Raw genomic sequence first — 16,040 nt, 5'->3', positions numbered from 1 at the left:
TATATAAGGTATGTTGTATATTCAAAGTTCTATTTATATATGTGCGTGTATGTGTTTTTATTTATATAAGTCCAGTTGAAACATGTATTCATTCAAAATGATATTTAAAGGTTTGTGTATATTTAATAATGGAAATTCACATAATTATATTTAATGTTATATTTGTTAATTGAATATAGGAAGTAATAAGTTAAAACTCTTATAGTGCCAAGTAGGGTTTGAGGTTATCTCTATATGAATGGCTAAGATGGGATAAATGAACACCATAGTGCTAGTGTGGGAGGTTAGTACCAACCTCAAATGAATGGCTATTGTATTAGTGCGAGAGATTAGTACAACCCGTGTGAATGGCTACATCAGATTGTACTGTCGGTATGAGAGATTAACATAATCTCCATACACCGTGGAGATTGGTATAGTCTCTGTAATGTTGGTATGTGAGGTTGTTGTAATCTCCATCTGACTAACATGACTCGGACTAGTATAATACCTATGTGACAGAATATTTTGATGATGTCAACATATGCATATGTGATTGGCCTTGAATAGAAGATGTCCTGTCCAAGAAGAACCTTAAAGGGTGCACTCTAGAGTAGACGGTCATATAAATAAGGGCTAAGAAACCTGATTCAAAGACATCTTTCAAGTTGAGGTTAGGATAGAGGCTAGAATATATAGTTAAGACTTTTTTTTTCTTGACATTTCTTTTGCAGGTTCTACTCCTCTCTTGCTAACCCAATAGTGGGGACATTACATTTACACTCTGATACCGATTCGTGGCCCTAGTGCCTGGCTTCCGCATTCGATACAGACGGATGCGGGAAGCCTCCAGATGCTTGTGGGTGGCTTCCGGGCAGCATCTGCAGGGAATCCGGGAGCATCCAGACGCATCTGCGCGAGTTAGGGGGAAAACCAATAAAATAATGTATATTTTAACTTAAAACTATGAAACAACATGTGACTAAAAGCATTTTTTAAAGCATTTTTTCACAATAAAACCCTAAAACGACCCTAGAAGACAACATAGAAGCATTCACAAGAGTCATTTTAGAGTTTTCCTACAGCCACTCCTTCATTGTGAAGCTAAGTTCAGCATTTTCGAAGAGAATCGATTGAAGAGGGAGAGATAGCTTTCTCAAAGAAGTTTAAACCATTCAAGGTAAGTGATCAATCCTTTTCTTGAGTATTTAGATGAATTTTTTTGAGTTTTTGATGATTTTTTTAAGTTCTTGAAGATTTTTTAAAAGTTTTTTTTCAATTTTTTTTTTTTTTGAAAGAGATGTAGAAGCAACTTTGGGTATCTATTTTAGTAGTTTTTCTCACTTCTTTCCACTTGTATGCATGATCATTGATGTTCATCGTTGTTAGGAACTAATTAAAATTTATTTATTTTCTTAGAAAATAGGTTGCCAAAAACTAGGCAAGAATGGATACCGGTGGTAGTGCTAGTCAAAGTTCAATGGGGGGCCAAGGAGGGGAAGGGACTGATAATTTCAAAATTGATGTAGGTTCTCCTTTGTGGAGACATACAACACGGATATCACAAGTTTCAGGAGGTGGCTCATACTATTGGAAGTGCAATTATTGTCAAAGTAACAAAAGAAAACCTTTCGATAGCTCATATTCTCGAGTGAAGCTTCATTTTATGGGCCCTGCTGGCAAAGGATTTGGAATGTGCAAAGGCAAAAATGGTACTAGGATGACTAGCGCGGAAATACTTTCATTTGTAAGAGAACAAGAAACTGCTGATGCATTGATCAATAGATCAAAAAAAAGCTACTATTAAGGCCCTTCCTCAAAGAGCAAGCCAAAGACACCCACTGAACCAATGGCATCCTCCCAACACCCATTCTTGCAGGTACCTGTGCCAGAAGAGGATGAGGAAGAAGTGGAAATTTCAACCTGTAAAAGAGGCCCATTGGACACCGCATTTAAAATGGGGGCAAGAGACCGCGTTGATGAAGCTATTGCACGTTGCCTCTATGCGAATGGGCTTTCTTTCAACTTGGTGAGATCATTATATTGGAAGGAAATGGTGGCAGCAATCAAAGAATCACCAACTGACTACACAAGCCTGGGCTATGAAAAGGTGCGTACAACTTTATTGCAACAAGAGAGGGCACATATAGAGAGAGACCTTCAACCAATCAAAAAATCTTGGAAAACTTCAGGTCTAACTATTGTGTCAGATGGTTGGAAGGATACAAGAAACCGGCCATTGATTAATGTGATTGCAATTTCCCCCAAAGAGGCAATGTTTTTGAAGGCCATTGATTGTGAAGGGCAAGTGAAGGATTCGGAATTCATTTCTAGAATTCTCATTGAGGCCATTGAGATGGTGGGTAGTGAGGATGTGGTACAGGTGGTCACTGACAATGCCAAAAATTGCAGGGGTGCGGGTGCTTTAGTTGAGAATCGGTATGACCATATTTTTTGGACTCCATGCACTATTCACTCCCTTAACTTGATCATGCAGAGGATTGGCACTGAAGTAGATTGGGTGAAGAAAATATATGAAGAGGGGGAGGACATACAGATGTTTGTGACCAACCACCACATGTCACAATCCATTTTTAGAACATACTCCAAATTGGAGTTGCTGAAGGTAAATTAATTTTTTTAAATTACTAAGTTTCATGGTTTTGTAATTTAGTTAAAAATTAAAATTTATAATTATATTGTCAATTGACATATTGTTAACTTGCTTAGGTTGCTGAGACCCGTTTTGCATCCCATACAATCGTTATGAGACAACTCCTGAAGGTAAAAGATGCATTAAGTCAAATGGTCATCGGTCATCAATGGAGTGTATGGAAAATCTCAAATTCAGAAAGAGCACAAAGAATCAGGAATTTGATCTTGAATGAGAGTCGGTGGGCTCGTGTGGCATATGTATTGGATTTCACCAAGCCCATCATGACTATGCTCCGTTTTGCTGATATAGATACACCTTGCTTAGGGGATGTGTATGATGGCATGGACACCATGGTTGAGAAGGTAAAACATTCTATACTAGCACATGAGAGTGACCCCACACAATGTGAAGCCTTATGCAAACAAATGCAAGCAATTATCAACCATCGCTGGAATAAGATGACTACCCCATTGCACCTCCTTGCATATGCCTTATCTTCTAGGTACTATAGTGAGGAGATAGCTGGTATGCCAGGTAGAGTTGCACCATTTGCGGATGAGGAGGTTGCTGAGGGGTGCCACAAAGCCCTTTCAAGACTCTTCCCACTGGAAGAAATTCATGAAAAAGTGAGGGAAGAATTTGGGTTGTTTGCTTCGGGGTTAAAGCATTCTCCATTTGCACTAAAGGACCAAAATAGAATGGGAGCTATCACATGGTGGTACATCTATGGTCAACCTTTCAAGCATCTTCAACCCCTTGCAATCAAAGTCCTATCACAAGTAAGTTATTTATTTTGTTTTGTAAATTTGTTTTAAAATTTTATGTTTACACTTGCATTGTAGAATTTAGTGTTTCACACATTCTATAAAATTAATTTGCTTTTCATTTGTATGTTTTGTGACAACTATATAGGTTGCTAGTTCTTCTGCTGCTGAAAGGAATTGGAGTACATACTCCTTTATCCATGTGGTGAAGCGCAACCGGTTAGGCTCCAAGAAAGCTGAGGACTTGATCTTTGTCCACACCAACTTGCGTCTTTTGTCACGTAAGAATGATCATTACAAGGAAGGGGCAACAAAGCTTTGGGATGTAGCCCCTGAGTGTGCAGATTTGGATGCAACACTTCATGATCTTGTTATAGTTGGAGACGGTGATGATGTTAGTGTGGCACGTGGTGCATCTAGCATAAGTGGAACCATGCTTGGTTCAAATGATCTTTCAGCAGTTGGAGATGACAATGAGAATGTGGATTTCCTTGCAAATCCCTATGATTTAGAGCCAGACTCTGATTGATTGAATCTTCAGACTTCAATCATTTACCATGTTTTTAAATTTTATTTTGTTTAACTCTTGAACATGACCTATTTGAACTTATTGTTTAAGAGTCAAGACTAAACGCTAATGTTGGACAAGCACATATTGATATTGATATATGAATATCATATGAATTTTGAAATATCTTGAATTTTGTTTAAGGGTTCAATTAACTGTTAAGTATCATAGATTCATAGTCATATTATGCTTTATCAAATGATTTGTTTTTGTATATTTCTTGCATTTCTTTGCATATGTTAATATTATAATATTATATATATATAAATGCATATGTTAATATTATAATATATATGTATATATATACGTTTCCTCCGGCATCCACATCCAAAAAAAAAAAATCCCTGCATCTCGTATCCGCTTCCGGAATCCGCTTCGGAATCTACATCCGAATCAGTAACTTAGCATAATTTGCATCCGAATCGGTAACTTAGCATTTACACTATTTCATTATTCTCATAGTTTTGTTTGATTAGGCTCCCTTATTGTCAAGCTAGGCATCTTTCATGTCAAAAAAGATTTTGAGGAAGCTTAACAACTTCATGGTAGGGTGGAAAAGCACTCCTACAATATTCTCACCCTTTGTGTTTCTTGAGTACGTTCTTGAGCTCTTGTCTGAAAGGTCATCATAATCAAAACATTACAGTATTCTTGTAACCGACAGATGGTCTCTTGGGTATTTTGATTAGTTAGCTGTTGATTCTTGTTAAAACTGTCATTTGTAATTCAGATCTTGTCTATTTATCTTCTTTGTCATGATTGTATTTATTTATTTTAAATTAAAGAATTTTATATTTTGTTGACTGATCATTATGCATATTGACCTCGACTCTTGTAGAGTTTTTCCACTTTTTATGGAGATTGCTGGTGTGGTACTTGTTTTGTAGTTGTGGCCTTTACATGAATGCCCAAAAATCAAGCACTTAAAAACTTTTTGGTTAGAAATGCTCAAAAAGCCAGCACTCAGAACATTTTGTTATGAATGATTAAAAATCAGGCACTTGAAACATTTTGGTTATCAATGCTCAAAATTTGAGCACTCAAAACCACCGATTTCTTCTATGCTCGGCAATCAAGATCCTAAGCTATGAGCTTAAATTGTCTTGACTTTTCAAATATGCATATTCTTGATAGTTTTTCTGGGAACTTAATTGTCAATCAAATGAATGTGTTGAAAAAGCTTTAGAATCTTTCAAGGTAATGCAAATAGAAAGAACAAGGGTGAATTTCAAGACATTTACCAATCTCTCCCCAACCAATGGCAAAAGTAACAAGTTTTGGAACATTGCATGGAAATGCATACAAGGAAAATGAATATGGAATTGGAAATGATCCAATAATGCAATGGTTCATAGACCTTTGAAGTGTGGATCATAAGCAATGCGTCTGAATTAAACAATATGCAAGAACACGCATCAGTTAATACTCAGAGGAAAACCATCCAAAAAGAATCTCGAAGCATGGAACACAATTTCTAGATCTACACAATGGATTTACTGAAGGGCCTTTTGAAACGTTCAAACAAATGCAATTCACATTTACAAAGCCAATTTGAAAACCTTATTTAGCAATATAATAAACGCTTTAAAAGGAGAAACTATTTGAGTATTAGGATTTTGCCAAAAGTTATAGTTCGTAAATAGGGTAAACTTTAAGAAACCCCCCTCCAGAAAAAGATATAAATTATTGGCGAATCTTTCATTATTTTGAAAAATCAAATTATTTTTATCAGCAAATATCTCAATTTTTTTATTTTAAATATTATGTACATTGGCAATTATTTTGGAATCATAATTTTTGAGTAGAAAATATTGGCAAATCTCAATAATAATAGGAAGTTTGCTAATCGTCATGGAATATTACAAATCAAAATAGAACATCTTTTATCTCATGGAAATTGTGAAGATAATTACATTATATTTTAAATCAATATTGAAAACTAAATATTGGTAATATATCCCTAAAGTAACTAATAATTATGATAATTATTGGTGAATTAATTTTAATTTCTTTGATAATATATAATATTTAGGTAAATCAAATCTAATCATGTATCGAATATTGTAGTGAATCTTTGAGTTTAATTTTTTTTATTAAAATAAATTATTGAGCAATTTTAAATATTTTAGAACTAAATTTGATAAAAATGTGGCGATTTAGGTTGCGTTAAATCTTAAATTATTAGCCAAATTACTAGCAAAAAGTTTCTAAAATTTGCAAAATTACGAATATTCACCACTAATAAACACCCTATTCATTAATTATGGTAGAGAGAAATGTAGATTGGGAAGCACAAACAACGTATTTTAAACTGTTTGTTAAAATGCATAAAAGAACTGTTGTTTTTTTGTGGAACAATTGCATGACGTGAACATTTGTTTTGTTGAGCATCTTCAAGTAAATTTAATTTTTAGGCTGTAATGTCCCCTTTTCGAGTCGGTCAGCAGTGATACTTATTATATCAATAGTAATGTTTGTAACAATCATTTCAATTATCAAATGATATTATTATTTGGATTTAAGACTGAAAGATATAGACATTATCCAAGTTGCCTAGACACCATCAATGCACTCCCTCAAAGTTTACAGATCCAAGTCCGTTTTACCAAGATGTATAGAATGTTGACCCCTACCCTCAATTGGGATAAGATCCATTAGATTGGATTTAAACAAGCCCCTCCTTGGCAACACTACACATCCTTATCCATAAGTTAGATAATGATAATGGTGGAGATTACTTTTAGGTTTAAGAAGGAGACTTCGGGTGTAATCAAGTTTCTTAAACACCAATCCTCAATTGGTGTTCCCTCAAAGTCTGCAAATCCAAGTCTATTTTACAAAGATTTACGGAATGCTGACCCCCACCCTCTATTGGGATACATCCATTGATTGGAATTTACTTGAGTCTCTCCTTGATTGCATCCTAGACTCCTCTCTTTAAATACTTGATAATAATTATAATATTGAGAATAATTTTCATAATAATGATAATAGTATTCAAATTTGTTAAATAATATTGTTTGTCCTCAAAATAACATAATTATTTTATTATAAGTTGTGCAAATATATAAATGTGTACATCATATAGATAAAATATATCTTAGAATCATATAAGATTATTTATTTCCTTCTCCTTTTGAAGAAATTTCATTGTATTTATGATCTCCACTATAATCATAATCCATTCGAAAAGTCACACCCCTTCATAATTATAATCTACGTAAAAGTCACAACCCTTCATAGTTACAATCCTTTTGAAAAGTCACAGCCCTTCATAATCATAATCCTTTCAGAAAGTCACAATACTTTATGATTAAACATTTTTGAAGAGCCACAACCATTCATAATTATGACCCTTTTGAAAAGTCACATCCTTTCAATATCATTAATACCTTTTGAGAAAGTCTCTTTCTTATTTTCTTCCATTACTTACCTCTTCCATTATTACTATTTTTACTCCTCTCTTTTAGATCTTATTTTAAAGGAGTCACGTCTCATTATTACTCATCTCTTGACTTTTCATTAATTAAGTTAAATTATTCTATGTTATATTATTTATATACTTATTTACATTCTATAATATTATCTCTTGTAGTCAATTTTTATTTAAATATTCATCCATTGTAATTTTAATATTATTTATTTTTAGATCTTATTTTATTGATAAAAGATCATATTATTATTTATTTCTATATATTATAATAATATTTTATTATAATTACGCAAGAGCTTACAACACAATGGAAAATTGTGAGCCTCTCATCTAGGAGGTCTTGGGTTCGAGCCTATTAGAGCTTAACGCATGATAATAGTTAATCTCAACAAAATAATAATAAATAAATAAACAATCGAGGCTTCCGCCCATTACCTATCAATATATATATATATATATTATAATTTCTTATTTTTTATATATTAATACTTATTGTATGATTTTATTATCATTATTTATTTAATAATATTATCTTATTTAATTATTTTTAAAATTCTCTCTTAAAATGGGGACATGATATAAGCATGAAGCCAAATTCCATAATTGCTACCCGAATTTTCTCTACTTGCACAAATTGGAAACTTTGGAATAACTAGGAGATATTTGCCACAAGTCAATTTGTGGAATTGATATCAAGAGTCAACTATGTAATTTTTAAAGTCAAACTCGTTGACCCATGTTTCACAAGTAGTGGTTCACAATAACCATCTCTCATGAGAATGAATTTAACACTTGGCACTCTTTGCATCTAGGTGATGCTCACAGAGGTGAATCGTCAAAACTTCCTCGGAGGTCAATCATCCCAGTATTACTCCAACTCAAGTGTGCTTAACCACATAGTTTCCTCCAAAATTAAGCCAACTTGCCTTGTTGTGAAAAATCTCCTACTTATCAATTGATGAGCTCAAGGGGCTTTCTAATGAATGGTCTATAAGACAAAACACTTGCTAAAGGCTTTTCAAATGGGGTTACAAGCATAGCAGGCTTAATCTTGGAGGAAACTTTGTGGTTATGCCACTTGAGTTGGACTATTACAGGGGCTTAATCTTGGAGGAAACTTTGTGGTTATGGCACTTGGGTTGGACTATTACAGGGATAGGTGACCCCTCAAGAAGTCTCAGTGCTTCACCTCTGTGAGCATCACCTAGATGCAATGAGTGCTAAGTATTCCATTCATTCTCATGAGAGATAGGTTATTATGAACTACTACTCATGAAACATGGGTCAATGAGTTTGACTCAAAAAACTACACATTTAAATCTTGATAACAACATGACAACTTTGGAATTAGTTATGAACATCCATTCAAGTATGTTGATGGGGAGATTTATAATTATACATTATATTTGGGAACTTTCTTGCAAGGTATACACGTAAACATGGAAACAAAGACTACACATATAAGTCATTTGACAAAATGCATAGTGCATTTCACAATATAGAATCACATACAAGAAGCATGAACTATTTGACAAAATGTTTTGAAGAGATGCAATTTCAAGAGATGAAATAAAGTGATAGCGGCAGTTTGCACAAAATGGATTCGATGAATTTTTTCAAAAATGCAAGTAATATATGTGAAATCCTCATTTCATAACTTTATACCAGCATCTTCATTATTTGAACCTTAATGGGAGATCTTCAAGCAATGTACGTATCATAGTTCAGGCTTAGACTTGGCAAGGTCAACTTGCCTCAGGACTCTAAAATGACTCAGCAAAGTGAAAAAAAACCTTGAAATTTAGAGATTTGTAAGGATTTAAAACTTGTTTCATGTACCCATTATTGAATAAAGCTTAAAGACACAATAACATCATCAAATAGAAGCTAAATTGATCAACTACATAAACATACATCGATTGCATAAGTACAAATGCAAGGACTATGATGTTGGAAGGAAAAGTACCACAAATATATTGGAGAGAAGTTATTGCTACTACAGTCTAGACATTGAACAGAGTTCAGATAAAGCATTGTACCAGTAAGACACCTTATGATCTATGGTATATACATGTGTCTACAATTAAGCACTTCAGAATTTTTGAAAGTGAATGTTACATCAAGAGACATGATGGCATAGGAAAGTTTGATCCTAGAAATGATGATGGAATATTTCTTGGTTATTCTTCTAAGAGCAAAGCCTACCAATGCTATGATCAGAGATTAAAGAAACTTGTTGAGAGTTGATGAAAGATTGCAGATACAAGAGAGATTGTGCAGTAATGAGTTAGATGATGATGAAGATAATCAGTTACAGATCATAGAAGAGCAAAATTAGAATCATAATACAATTCAGGAAGGTTTGGTTGAAGAGATTTACAATGGAATTAAAGTTGAGAAATTTCAAGCTCTAAAGAGTCTGAAGCATGTAAAGCTTAATCATAGTAAAGATTAGATCATTGGTGATAAGAATAAAGGAGTTATGACTCAAGGAAAGATTGCTAGAGATGCAATTTGATTGATTTCACAAGTTGCACCTAAAAGTGTTAATGAAGCTTGCAAAGATGATAACTAGATCAAAGTTATGAAAGAAGAGGTAGATTGAATTGAGAAGAATAGGACATGGATTTTACTTCCTAGACCTAAAGATAAAGATATTATTGGAACTCAATGGGTTTTTCAAAACAAGTTGAAAGAATAAGGTGAAGTGGTCAGAAACAAAGCTAGAATGATTTGCAAAGGATGTTCATATATTGAAGGTATAGCTTTTGATGAGACATTTGTACTTGTTGCTAGAAAGAAATATTAGATTAGATTCAGAAGAACAGGACATGAATTTTACTTCTTGGACCTAAAGATAAAAATGTTATTGGAACTAAATGGGTTTTCTGGAACAAGCTGAATGAAAGTGGTGAAGTGTGATATTGCTGTCAGGATTTAACTGTGTGATTTTTTCAGTCAAATTCATTGACCCATATTTCATGAGTAGTGATTCAACATGAATCCATCTCTCATGAGAATAAATGGAACATTTAGCACTCATTGGATCTAGGCGATGCTCACAAGGGTGAGCACCGAGACTTCTCGGGAGGTCACCCATCCCAGTACTACTCCAGCCTAGCGTGCTTAACTACGAAGTTTCCTCTATGGTTAAAATGGGGTTGCAAGCTTTGGGTTTAACCATGGAGGAAACTCTGTAGTTAAGCGCGCTCAGGCTGGAGTAGTACTAGGATGGTTGACCTCCCGGGAAGTCCCGGTGCTTCACCCCTGTGAGCATTGCCTAGATCCAATGAGTGCTAAGTGTTCCATTTATTCTCATGAGAGATGGATTCATGTTGAATCACTACTCATGAAATATAGGTCAATGAGTTTGACTCAAAAAATCACACAGTTAAATCCTGATAGCAATATCACAATTTGACTTGCTGTGGAAATTATCTCCTACTTATCAAGTGGTGAAGTGGTCAAAAACAAAGCTAGATTTGTTTGCAAAGGATATTCACATATAAAAGGTATGGTGTTAATGAAGCTTGCAAAGATGATAATTGGATTAAAGTCATGAAAAAAAAATTAGATCGAATTGAGAAGAACGAGATATGGATTTTAATTCCTAGACCAAAAGATAAAAATGTTATTGGAACTAAATGGGTTTTCTAGAACAAGCTAAATGCAAATGGTGAAGTGGTTAGAAACAATACTAGATTGGTTTGCAAAGGATGTTCATATATGGAAGGTTTAGATTTTGATAAGACATTTGCACTTGTTGCTAGAATTAAAGTTGTTAGATTGTTACTTGCTTATGTTGATTACAAGAATTTCAAAGTATATCAAATGGATGTTAAATCTGCATTTCTAAATAAAAATCTTGAGGAAGAAGTCTATGTTAAGCAACTGAATGGATTTATTGTTGATAATTAGAAGGACGTGGTTTACCGATTGAATAAAGCTTTATATGGATTTAAGCAAGCATCTAGAGCCTAGCATGCACAGTTAGACAAATATTTATATTTTTGGTGGTGATGATGAGATGAGTACAAATCTAACGACATGCAACAGGGATTTGAGATGCCTATGATAGGTGAGATGAAGTTCTTTCTTGGTTTGCAAATTACTCAAACTGAGACAAGGATTTCATATCACGGAGCATGTACAAGAACTGTTGAAGAAATTTGGAATGAAAGACTCAAAGCCAATTGGAACATCAATGGTTACACGTAGTAAATTAACAAAGGATGATGAATTTAAGAGTTACTAATATGACCAAATACAAATCTGTGATTGAAGGTTTGCAATATCTAACTCACACAAGACCTAACATGACTAATGTGGTTGGAATTGTTGCTAGATATCAAGTTGATCCAAAGGAAACACATGTAGCTTCCGTTAAAAGAATATTTAGATATATGAAAGGAACAATGGACTATAGATTATGGTATGACTGAGTTGATGATTTCACACTTCATATATACACCGATGTGGATTAAGTAAGTAATATTGATGATAGGAAGAGCACTAGTGAAGGAGCATTCTTCTTGCGAAGAAGATTAGTTTCATGGTTGAGTAAAAAGCAAGATTGTATTTCACAATCTACTACCAAATCTGAATATGTTGTTGCTGTTATTAATTGTACACAAGATATTTGGATGAAGCAAACGTTCAAGGATATTAGAGTTGCCGATGATGAACCGATCACTATTCATTGTGATAATTCAAGTGCTATTAACATTTCAAAGAACCCTATGCTACATTCAAGGACAAAGCATATTTCAATCAAGTATTGTTTCCTAAGAGAGAAGGTGAATGAGAAAGAAGTGAAGTTGGAGTATGTGGCTACTAAGGAACACATTGTTGGCATCTTTACCAAGCCCTTACCAAATGATGCCTTGGAGTATCCCAGAGGTATGCTTGGGGTGATAGCCCCACCTTTCCAGAACTGATTGATGCAAAATGGCATCATTCCAATGGTCCTAATTGACCTATCCTACATTTGAACTTGATCTTTTTGGGAGCTGCTCCTAAGGGGAAGTGTTTTTAAGTTCTTGAGCTATGTGAAGAGTATGCTGGCCCTTTGCCATTGATGTCAAAGGAGGGGAGAGAGTCATATGAAAAACAGAGTTATCAAAGCAATGCTGGGAGAGGGAGTCATGTGATAAAAAGAGTTATCAAAGCAATGTTGGGAGAGCGAGTAATGAGAGATATTACTCTGTGCAGTGAAGGTTTTTCACATCATATGTTGCCATCAATGCCAAAGGGACAATTGTTAGAGATGGAGATTGTTGATTTGTTTGAGAGTGGAATCGTTGTTGTTATGTGTGGCACTAATGATTTGTGATTGATGTCAACATATTTGTTTCTTAGTCAGTATTCATGAAAATTCATAGCTCATTTGGCTTGTGAAACAAGTTTTGTAAACCATTCCACAACTCCTTTGGAGTCGTAGATGAAAAAGAAGTTGAGGAAGTTACGAACAATGTGCACCTTCAAGATTCTCCTCCAGAAAGTAAAGAACTGTTTTAGTCTTCCACATAATCCACCGCAAACAAAGACCAAAAAGTCCTCTCAATCATACATACACAAACCCTGTGCTTGACCATCATGACAAAAATGGTTATCACCTTCATTGTTAGTTGAGATCATTGCAAAGATTTGTAGCAAGATAGGAAAGATGTTCAACTACATAAGAAAATTAGTATAGCTATATCTGAATAGACAAGTGATCCATTACAAATGTAAATGCACATCCCTAACTGCAAATCTATTGATAAAATATACATATCCATGTAGTGTGTCTCCTCATTCATTATTTGGGTCCCATTGAGGGGGGGGTTCCTTAAAAATGGCGCAGGTGACCCCTGAGAATTTTTAGGAATATTTGAGGGTGAGTGGTCCCATGAAATTTATAGCTTCTTTCTGCTCAAAACTTTAGCTCCTAAATTTAAGGAAGCTAGAGGTCCCATGAATTTGAGAGTGAAGATCACTTTAAGATTTTAAATTTATGGTGTCATTATTTTATTACTATCATAAATAAATTTTTAATTTTATAATATGCTATTATGTAACTTGTATTTTTCTAAAAAAATTGTAATTTTTTTGGTGGGAAAATGATGAGTGGATTGTTGACATGTGGCGAAAAAATCCCCTAAGCTGGTGGGGCTGTTTCCAGCCCCACCCTGTTTTTACCCACTCAAATTGAGAGGGCTAAAAAGTCAGAGCTCCTATTTTGTAGGAAAAGATTCCAAATAAATCTTTAGCCCTCAAAAATAATTATCATAGACCTCCAGCTCCACAAAAATAGAGCCCAAGCTCCCTCCATGGGGCCCTGCCTTAGCTAATTATTAATAGTACAACATTCAGATACAGGTATTTGCTAGAGCAAATAGACTATAATAGAGGTTGTAAAGATTTGCTAGGGGCCCCAAAAATAACACATTTTTCTCAAATTGCATTTACAACATACGGCAAAGAGAATCAAAATAAAGATGAAGTTCTAAAGTAAATCAAGTTTACACCAAAAAGGCATGTGTGATACAGGTTTTGAACAGATTAAATGAATTGGAAAAGATAAACATGATATAATGCAAGGATGCTTACAAGTTTCAGGATCTTCAGCGCAACCACAAATTCCAGTAGTCCAAGGTTCATCTCCTGGTGGCTCATAACTTTCAGGAAGAGGCTGACCACACTCCCGACATGAACGTGTTGTTAGCTGATCAAAAGCAAAATCAGCATTTCAGTTTTATCAGTTCCTTGCAGCAACAAGAACAGGAAAACTATACAAGTAATCACATAGCTTCATTGAAACACAAATTACTTGGGAATCAGACATGAAGATTAGTTTCAGAAAACCCAGCCCCACCCAAATGAATATTTAATACGCAATGGACATTTAGAACTATAAACTACAAATCCTAATCAAATTTTATTTGAACCCCATGAAAACAATTGAAGCCATGTTCAATCATACATGCAGTGTAACAAATATACAATTGTATACAATAACATAGAAAAGGAGAAAAAAAGTGTAACAGGCCTGAAGCTTAACAGGGTATGGAAACAATATGCAGGTTCACTTGGGGAAATTTATAAACAATTGAATGTCTCTCAATATTCCAACTTCATTTGCTGCTCTTTTTGAGACCATGCATCAGAAGCAACTACCAAATCCTCAATTATATAACTCTAGAAATTAGAATCACAAAAAAAAACAATTAAACATGTTCAAGGATGTATGGAGAGCATAAAAAATGAAACATAAAAGTTAAAAAACCAAAGATGAAAGTTGAGGCTTCAGTCTCAAATGCTATACCATGTTTATCAAGATAGCCCCATAATCCATTTTAAGCCTGGCAGCAGATAAATTTTCCAGCAGGAGATACCCACTGTTTTATGAAGTCCGGGCCACTAAATTTTATTATAGGAAGAATCAGCCCAGCCTGCATGCTCTAGGGCCAGTCTCATCTCACCGAACCCAGCAAAAGGGCATGCCCCCTATCATTGATTTAGAAGTTTAGAACCCAAACCTAATGGAAAACCCATTCGTAGGAGGAGAAAATGCATTCTTAACCTTAACATAATTTGAATAATATATCTACTTCATCACATGCCCAAACTTGATTTCAAGCCAAATGATTTGCATAAGGAATAAAATGACGGATACTTAAAATTATTTTAGAACGTCCTATATGTATTTTTCTTCCTCGAACTAAGAATATTCTAAAAATTGTGTTACAGACGCGAACAAAAAAAAGCCCATATAAACCGAAAAATTAAAAAAGCTCAGGCATGTCATAGATAAGCGGGTTGAAATGTAAAACAACCTGGGGAACATGTACAGGCTGATTAAGTTCTCCAGGGTGTATGTCCTCCACTTCGATGTCCCGTTCCTTTGTTAATTTCACATACCGTGATACATTGCTGTTTTCCGTCATAGCTACTTCTATGTTCTTGTTGACAACTTATCTGATATACAGTGTGGATCCCCTTTCAATTCTTCTGTTGCAGTCACTTAACAATTAAACCTTAGAAGGATTTCAGAGTTGTGTTTTACCCAGTTTAAGAGAGGACCGGCTTAAATAATTTGCTAACCCAGTTATGTCGATTTTAGGTCTGTAAATTTACGCTTTGGAAGGGTTTTTCCTATCATTTTCGTCTTCGAACGGCAGATTCTGAACTTTTATGTGTCGTATCAGTGACGAGGTAATTTTATTTTACCTTCACTTCTTCGACGTGGAAAGAAAATTTTAACGCCGAGGAGTGGAAAAGACCCAATCGCTGTTTTATTAAATTGATCTATTTCTATAGATGAGCGAAGTGGTTAAAAGTAAAGTTTCCATTTTTAACAAGAGACATAATGCGCCATAGTTCTACTTAATGCATAATGGTTGTAAAGGTGTACATGAGTGAGAAAAAGGTTAAATAGTTCTAAATTAACATTGTGAATGCATTAATTTTTGTCTAAAAATGCACTTGTGATTTGATAAGATGGCTTATATTTTGTTGTTAAATTTTCGTCTTAGAAATGCACTTGTGATCTGATAGGATGACTCATATTTTGTTGTTAAGTTCTTGTGTTATATTATTATATCTTTGGGCATTTAAGTCCAAGAATAAGAGGCCAAAGTCCCCAATATGGCACTAAGT

At 34.4% G+C, this 16,040-nt stretch overlaps 1 protein-coding gene across 1 annotated transcript in view; it reads right to left on the bottom strand.

Moving 5' to 3' along the window:
- LOC149578690 (cell number regulator 6-like) overlaps nt 1-15,739 on the bottom strand; it is a 78,198-nt gene extending 62,459 nt beyond the window's left edge. The window contains exons 1-2 of the mRNA XM_089831099.1: nt 15,218-15,739; nt 13,992-14,106 (exon numbers count right to left, since the gene is read on the bottom strand). Of these exons, the coding sequence (XP_089687225.1) occupies nt 13,992-14,106; nt 15,218-15,328 (226 nt within the window). The 5' untranslated portion in view covers nt 15,329-15,739. The remainder of the gene's footprint in view (nt 1-13,991; nt 14,107-15,217) is intronic.
- Nucleotides 15,740-16,040: the final 301 nt, after the last annotated feature.

Source organism: Cupressus sempervirens, chromosome 1 (assembly GCF_028749045.1).
Source record: "Cupressus sempervirens isolate cs-2001-9-10 chromosome 1, ASM2874904v1, whole genome shotgun sequence".
Lineage (NCBI taxonomy): Eukaryota > Viridiplantae > Streptophyta > Pinopsida > Cupressales > Cupressaceae > Cupressus > Cupressus sempervirens.
This window is presented reverse-complemented; position numbering and strand designations above follow the sequence as displayed.